The sequence below is a fragment of the Alligator sinensis genome, unplaced genomic scaffold (assembly GCF_000455745.1).
Source record: "Alligator sinensis unplaced genomic scaffold, ASM45574v1 scaffold208_1, whole genome shotgun sequence".
NCBI classification, from domain to species: domain Eukaryota; kingdom Metazoa; phylum Chordata; order Crocodylia; family Alligatoridae; genus Alligator; species Alligator sinensis.
Window position 1 is genome coordinate 357,454 of NW_005842815.1, and position 8,224 is coordinate 365,677.

Consider the following 8,224-nt stretch of genomic DNA (forward strand, 5'->3'; position numbering starts at 1 on the left):
CCCCAGTTCCATCTCCAGGCCAAGGTAAGACAGCCTGCTGGTATGGGGGTAGGGGGCAGGTTTGACCTCCCTACATTACCCAATCACCCTAGTCTCCTCCCAACTGTGCCCCCCCAGTGGTGGTGGGGGGGAAGAAAAGGAGATGGATACTCCCTCCAATTAGAAAAAAAATAAGTTAGATTGTATACATGGATAATTAAAAGCAAAAAAAAGTTATGATTTTCCATGCATAGAACCCAATTGGGGAAGGGAGGGAGGAAAAAAAGTCAGGTTTGCCATATTTACTTGAAATCCAAGACAATTGCATTCTAGGCTTAAATTTATTATAAGGCAAGGCTAGTCTCCAAAAAGAAGTGTTACCCAAACTGATATCATTGACTATGGATGTCACTGGTGACTAATTAATTGCTATAAAAATAGAAGTACCAGTTTGCTTTATAAATTAAAGCTTTAAAAAAAAAGAGATACTACCATTCCTTCCCAGCAGTACCATTTTGGAAGGGGGCAGGGACCAAAAGACACAAGCATATTAGCTGTTATTTAATTTCACTAAGATTTTAATTTCAAAGTTGAACTCATTCCGTCTTCAGGGGAGTTACCAGCTCCTGCAATGAAACATGAAGTTAGATTTTTTGCATAAGCAGGAGACTATCCATGAAATCAGGCTATACTACCCTGCAGTCCAAGTGCAATGCCAGCACCAAGTTAGAGAGTTGTTCTACACTCAGCCCAAGTATGGGCTTAGGCCATTTGACAGCTTCTGATCACACCATGTTTGATCAAGTCTTACTTCACAGGCCAATTGAAGGGGTGCTCTGAACCTTGCATATTCCCCATTAAGGTCTCTTGGAGGATGACTTTAGGGGCTCAAGCAGCTTGCTAGTATTAGTGTTCAGGACTCTGGTCCTCACTGGCCTAGGTCTGGTGGCCTTACAGAGCTGCAATGCAGCAGACTCACTAGTGAGGCTTTAATTTCTTGTCCCATCAGCAGCAGCTTAAGAGGGCTTCTACTTGGTGGCTTTTAAAAGCCAGGATAAATTGACCACTTTGCTCCAGTGCTGGTAGAAGCAATGCAATGTCTGGGGAAGGTGCATGTCTGCTCTGCTCAAGGCTTCTGGGTTGCCTGTCTGCCCTGCAGATAGGGTTTAGGGCTAGGATGACTCCTCACCTGTTTTCCATCATAGGCTTTGTTAACAAATGTTGAGACATTTGTGGCAATATCTTCTTCCTCTGGTTCACTCTCCCTGTGATAGGAGGTCAGAGGCCTAAAGGAGGCCGTGCTGGAGGTCCTGCATTAGAGTAAAAATATATTCCTGAAGCCATATTGCACTTAAGCACTTGTACATCCTATTTAACAGAAGGAAGTTGCTGAAAAAGATGCTTTTGCTGTTGGGAACATGGGCCAAAGTCCATTGCATTCAAGTGAGCCAAAATTGCTAGGCTGACTTCTAAGGGGAAGTATCATGTACTCCCAGACAATAGTGTATTGGATACTAGTACTAAAGTTCAGGCAGGCTACAACAACCCTATCAAAACTTCCATTGCAATAAGAGCTACCGAAACCTCTGGTAGGTTGTTTGCATACCCTCTAGAAGCATTGTGTCAAGACATTAGTACTACCATTTAAAAAAAAAAAAAAAAAAAAAAAAAAGAGTAGTGCCACAAATTCTAGTGAGCCCTCCACCTTCCCCCAAAGATGAGCCAGGTTCAACTGTGGCAGGCAGCTGCACACTCCTAGGAGCATTTATACAACTGTTTGATGGAACTATCACTTTGACCTGGTCAAGGAGCTGTAATAGCATGGATCAGTCAGTCAAAAACAGCAACAACAAAAACAAAAAAACCAAAAACAACTCTTTCTACAAGTCACAAAGCTTACAAGGATACAATAAAAAGAAGTGTGCATTAGGTATGGACTACAGTGAAATGCTCAATACAGGCTCAGGCAGACAGTCTTGTTGATTCTCAAACTGTGGTCTCAATCTTTTTGCCTCATCCCCAGCTGGTGTGCCTACATGGGTTTTAAGTCAGGAGATCCTTACCTTCTCAAGGTACTTTGCCTTCTCATGTAGAAGAAAGCTCCCACCATTGCCATGAGGACAAGCAGTACTACAAGAATGCCCAGGATAATGGGACCAGCTGCAGGTTTGACTGCTGGTTCTTCACAGTGGTCACCACTGTATCCCAACATGCAGTGGCACTTCACCATGCCATCTTCAATGGTGCAATCTCCTCTCATATTACACGTTTCACTACTGCAAGGTTGAGAACCAAGGACCCTTTCAATGCTGAGAGATGGAGAAGGCTCTATACGTTCCCATATGCTTGATGGAGTGATCCTGTTTTCCCTATATAGGGGAGGGGTCTGTACAGTTGAAGGCTTCTTTCTGGCATATTTTGTCACCTCTGGGTACAAATATTTGGTTCTAGTGGTGGGTCTCTTGGTGGTGGTTAGGATACGTTTTGGTACTTCCTCTTTCTTGCCTGGCCTCTTTGGAAGTGGTACTGTTGTGCTGGGTTTCTTCCCATCTTGATAGGTGCCTAGGAGGAAGAGATCATTAGTTTTACCTTGATATTGAAATTTTAAATATATTTTTGGCTAAACCTGAAGATCATTTTACTGGTGTCCAAGTATTATTTGAAGCCTCCCCAATTACATTGGGATAGGCAAGCCTACAGGTGTCAGGAACAGCTTTTGATAATTTACTGTGTGCTCATGGGTTTGTCAAGCCCTTGTCTTCTCAGCTATTAAAGAGCCACTGACACTAGCAAAAGATTCTTCTAGTTTGAAACACTGCAACTCCTAGGAGTTCCATGGGATGCTACATCCTTGATCAAGGAGTCAAATGACTTGTGGACTATAGCTTAAAATTGGCAATAGAAGGGCTCTATTGGCTATGTGCTCAAGAGAGTTGATTTTCCATACTGTACTTCCAAAGATCTGTTGCAGACTAAATGGACTTGTCCACTCAATGGGAAAGAGCTGGTAGTACTTTGATCCTACCCACCACCCCATGAGCATGTGCTGTTGGGTTACAGCTCAGGTTGAGCAATACCATGGAACACCAGTCTGCTAGCTTAAGCTGGAGTTACTTACAGTCACTTTCATCAGAGCCATCCAAGCAGTCAAAGTAGCCATTGCATGCTTGCTCCTTGGTAAAGCATTTCTTGAAATCTCTGCAAGCCTTGAGTGGCTCAGGACATGTCACAGCTGCAATGCATTCAGTACCACGCTCTAGATTATAACCAGTGGAGCATTTACAGACCCTCCCTTGTGGTGTTGCCAAGCAGATCTGGCTGCATCCACCGTTGTTCTCTGAACAGCCATTTGTACCTAACAATTAGGCAAAATAGTTAAGTTGTTTTGACACTACACAAGTTATGGTCCATTTGAGACCTAGAAAATGGAAGGACATGTGTTTATGCCACCAGTATTTCATCTCCCCCTCCCCAAGCTTAAAAAAAAAGAACCCCAGAAGGTGAGCTTAAAGTAAAATGTATTATTTTTCTGTAAACAAAAGAATTATATACTCTCCCTGAAGTATTCTAGTCTAGATCCATCCTTTCAGAAGGGCAGAGTTTGACTTGCCTTGCTGTGTGAACTTGCTGTATATCTTTAGGTCCATGATCTTCCCATCCACTTGAAACCACCAGTTCTCTGTTGCTTCTAGTTTGCTGTGCCACACTCTTGTATCTGGCAGACAGAATACAAAGTTTAGAAAGGAAGACATATCCTCCCCTTGCAAAAAAAAGCAGCAGTCCAACTTAGAACAAGAGCCACAAATTGGTAGTGGAGGAGTAAAAAAAAAAAAAAAAAAAAAAAAAAAAAAAAAAAAAAAAAAAAAAAAAAAAAAAAAAAAAAAAAAAAAAAAAAAAAAAAAAAAAAAAAAAAAAAAAAAAAAAAAAAAAAAAAAAAAAAAAAAAAAAAAAAAAAAAAAAAAAAAAAAAAAAAAAAAAAAAAAAAAAAAAAAAAAAAAAAAAAAAAAAAAAAAAAAAAAAAAAAAAAAAAAAAAAAAAAAAAAGTCTACCTTCTCCCCGCTTCCTTCCCAAGCACAAGTTGTACAGTTGCTAACAAATCAAGTCAACTGTTCTTGGCACCTCAACATAGCGCTTGAGTTGTTGCTAGACAGTGTCCTTACACACACACACACACACACACACACACACACACACACTATACTTAACACCAATTACAACTGCCTCACTGAGCATCTTACCATTGTTAGTGGAGGTTGTCCAGATCATCATGCCTTCGCCAACTGTGAAGAGCGAGAGGCCATGCAGCCCTCCCCGCACTACTATGTATTTTGAGCCATCCAACTGAACGCTTTCAACAACATCTTTCACTGCAAGAGGAAAGAATTGTTAGCTTTTTGGCAATGATGCATAAAGTGCAAAAAACAGGTGCTGAAGTTTTCAATGGCAAACAAACATATTAACTAGCACTCCTTTGTTTGTGACATTTTGAGTATGACTTGCACCCTACCTCCAGTAAGGAGGAAACCAAGCCTTGGCTTTATCCTTTGCCCCAGAGGGCTAGACTCAAAAACAAAAGAAGTGTTTCATTTGGACAGAAGATACCCTTCCTCTGCTGGCAGGCAAATACCAGTCCTTGCATCTGGAATCTGGCATTCAGTTAGAGGAAGTAGTTCGAGTTACTTTGCCAGCACTTCCTAGATAAGAAACCTCACCACACAGAGCCAAGCCTGTTGTACTTACTACGGTCAGCCCAGTAGAGCCGAGTGCCCAGGTCTGCAAAAGTCAAGCCAACAGGAATTTGGGATCTCCTCCAGAGCACCATCCTTTTGCTGCCATCCATAGCAGAGCACACTATCTTTGGGGTAGCCCTAGGAGTCTCAGAGCCTAGGTCAATAAAGCACATCATTCCAGTTGGTGGGTGCAGTGCAATTGCAACTGCTTTATGGATCTCTTTGTCAATCAGTGTCAGATTATAACGGCCATTTGAAGTTACTACTTGAATGTATGGGTTCTGGCTGCTGACCCAGTATATATTACCACTCAACCAGTCAAGAGCAAGAGATATTACAGTGCCTTCTACTGGCACTACTTTCTTCCAGTGGAGTTTGCCAGAATCCTTGATTTTTAACAACTTTATGTGACCACCGTCCAGCTCTGCAAAGTAGAGCGACTGGTCTTTCACGGCATAGTCTATTGCTGTCAGATGCTCTAGGTTGATGAGAGGTAGAATATTGTGTTCAGGAAGAGTTGTCCCTCCTATTGTAGCTGGCAGCTTTTTCAGGTATACCTAGAAGACAGAGCAAAAGGCAAAATATTTTTGCAATGCTTGTAGTTCATAGGTCTACTGCAGGCTTCCAAGACCCAGGGATATCTAATTTGCCTACTCCAAGTTGCATGGTGACCCAGGAATTGTTAGAGCAGTTAGGTCCAGAAATGGCAATAGAAGCCAAGTCTTAGTGGTGCTACAAATGATTCAACTGCTAGAGAAAAAAAATTGCCATCTCCCTATTATGCTGTACTTAAGCATTTGGCAGCTTTGTATCCTTAGAGAAACTCTAGGTTTGCTTTGCTTGCCTGGAGATCCAGTATTAGAAGGCAGCTCATCATTGCTTTTCAGGCTACAGTATTTCTTGGCTCATGCCAAAGGCTCCAAGAGTAGTTGTCATTTATCAGAGTTTTGGATTCAGACTGAAAGACCTATGCATGGCATGATCAGGTAAGTCTCCCTGCACTCAGCCTATTTTTAGCAGAAGGTTACCTGAGTAATAGCTGTTGAAGCTACTAGGAACAAGAATGCAGAATCCTTAAGAGGAATGCAGTTTTTTCCATCAGCAAGCACTAGTTCAATTGGGCACCGACAGCTTCCTTTGTGTTTTGGATTCAACAGACACAAGTGGGAGCAGCCAAGTTCTCTGCAAGGGTTTGGTGCAGTTGGTTGCAACACTTCATGCATTACCTAGAATGGTTAAATAGCCATAACATTAGATTTGAAAACACATGAGTTACACTGCATCTTCCAATCATGCCCCAAACAAGCATGTATGTTACTGTTTTAAACCATGGCCAAGTAAGAGCTGGGTTGAGGCAGCCTTTAAGCCAAGATGGCAGCCAAACTTGTTTAAACTTCAGAACAGAGTTAGTTTCACATTTTATTTTTTTTGGCATGATTAAGAAGTTCAGACTGAATTGATCAATGCACTGATGTGGTGCGTCTCACATTCTCAGTAATGAGCCTTTATTCCAGTCCTTGTGCAGGCTTATACATCCACAAGGCCCCACAGGCCATCTAGAAGGCCACTTGGATTCTAGTACCCTTTTACATTTGTACATACAAGTGAATGCTCAGAGCATCTGACAAGTTTCTAGTCAGAAGGCTGGCATCAGTTCTCTTTAAATAAGTGCAATGGGGTGCGGAAGAACAGCAGGTTGTTTTGGAAAGAATACTGTCCATAGAAGGCTTAAGGTGTTGACACACTTACAGATTTGCAACCCTTCCCCACCCCACCACAGGGAATCTGTTTAGCCTAGGCCATTAGACACAGTGAGTGAAGCCTGTTTACCTATAGCATGTCCTTGGCTTGTATGCATGTGAAAACATCTCTATCCCGCCACGTGATCCAATTATGCTAAGGCAGTTTAAATGAAAAAGCATTTCAGTAGTACCTTTAGGCTATAGGGCTGTCCATGACGCTTGATCAATACAGTCCTGTTTTTACCAGTCTTTTTGTCTACTTTTTGTACAGTCCTCGTCTTCATCTCAGACCAGTAGATATCATCCTCAAATACAACTACTGAGAAGGGACTCTTGATCTGGCTTAGTTGGAATACCTAGGAGAGAAGTGTTTAAGAAATTATATATTCTTAAGATTTTTTTTTTTTTTTTTTAAATACGAGATTAGTCAGGAAGTTTGAAGGTAGCTATAGGTTATTTGTTTGTTTTTTTTAAGACTAAATTGATACCTTTATGCCACTGCCATCTAGATTGGCAGAGCCAATGCTGTGAAATTTGTCATCAGACCAGAAGATTTTCCAGCTTAGGAGGTCAAGAGCCAGACCAGTTGGCCAGCCAAGCCCTTGGTCAATAAGTATTTTCCTATTGCTGCCATCCATGCCAGCTTCTTCTATTTGAGGTTGGCCCCCTATTTCAGACCAGTACATTAACCTAGGTCAAAAGAAATGGATTGTTCAGTTACTGTTTGATAAACCCCCCCCAAAAGAAACAGCAAGGTAATTAGTATGCAATATGGCTGCAATCAGTTGAATTGTTTCCTCTTTTGGCAGGGGGAACAGGGGAGGGGGTGGCAGTATGTGATAGGTAGTCTTACTGAGGATGGTATCATCTTTGCTCTACAAGAACCAGTGAGTTCAGAGTTAAAGAGCATTTCAGTATACAAAAGAGCTCAGGCTAGCTTAACTGGAGATGCAAGTCTTAAGATGCCCCTTTAAAAAAAAATCCCTATAGCATGTTCTGAAGCTAGGAGTACATGTGTAGCTTCGACTATCACTTACAAAACAGCCAACATAACACTAAGCAGTTTGGTCCCATTTACAGACCAATTTGGAAGCATTGCTCTAGCCAACATTCTAGTTCTAGGAAGGAATCTGTTCAGAAAGAAGGCAGATCTAGCCACTGGCCTTCAAAAAAAAAAAAAAAAAAAAAGTAAATAAAGCAAGCTTTAAATATGGCAACACTGACCCTAGTAGGTCAGTGCTGCCATAGTCCCCCCCCCACAAACTGTTCCATGGCAGAACTTTTCATTCTTGAAGATGAATAGGAGAGTGTTGTGTAGATCACAGCTACTTTGCAACTCAAGAAGCAGGAAGAAAAAATTAATAATAATAAATGGGTGCACACACTGCAGATATAGTAAAGAAAAGGGCAGGCTGACCTAGGAAGTCATGGTCTTGGTGTAGTTCTAGTTCTCAGCTAGAGTTTGGAACATTCAGTGAACCAGTTAAACTCAAAACAGCTGGTATAGTCTATAGCTCTTACCCATTCAGTGGATGGAGCACCAGTGATCGAGGCTGGTCTAAATCCTCATCTAGAACCACTGTGTACTCAGCATTTCTTCTCCAAGGAGCATTTAGTTGCATGGCCAACAGCTGCCCTGCAGTCCCATCAATCCAGTAGAGATTCCTCCCTACCCAATCTACTGCAATACTGTCTGACTTGATGCCTGCAACAAGTTGATACTGAAGGTTACTCTTTAAAAAGGTAAGTGAAATAGAAAGTGCTTTCAGCAGG

General features: G+C 41.6%; 1 protein-coding gene across 1 annotated transcript in view; it reads right to left on the reverse strand.

The window, feature by feature from the left end:
• Nucleotides 1-542: 542 nt before the first annotated feature.
• Nucleotides 543-8,224, reverse strand: part of LOC102384636 (prolow-density lipoprotein receptor-related protein 1-like) — a 31,915-nt gene continuing 24,233 nt past the window's right edge. The window contains exons 24-34 of the mRNA XM_025191423.1: nucleotides 7,973-8,156; nucleotides 6,940-7,141; nucleotides 6,643-6,807; nucleotides 5,738-5,935; nucleotides 4,720-5,266; nucleotides 4,218-4,346; nucleotides 3,590-3,694; nucleotides 3,098-3,334; nucleotides 2,043-2,541; nucleotides 1,169-1,289; nucleotides 543-605 (exon numbers count right to left, since the gene is read on the reverse strand). Coding sequence (XP_025047208.1) covers nucleotides 576-605; nucleotides 1,169-1,289; nucleotides 2,043-2,541; nucleotides 3,098-3,334; nucleotides 3,590-3,694; nucleotides 4,218-4,346; nucleotides 4,720-5,266; nucleotides 5,738-5,935; nucleotides 6,643-6,807; nucleotides 6,940-7,141; nucleotides 7,973-8,156 — 2,417 coding nt within the window. The 3' untranslated portion in view covers nucleotides 543-575. The remainder of the gene's footprint in view (nucleotides 606-1,168; nucleotides 1,290-2,042; nucleotides 2,542-3,097; nucleotides 3,335-3,589; nucleotides 3,695-4,217; nucleotides 4,347-4,719; nucleotides 5,267-5,737; nucleotides 5,936-6,642; nucleotides 6,808-6,939; nucleotides 7,142-7,972; nucleotides 8,157-8,224) is intronic.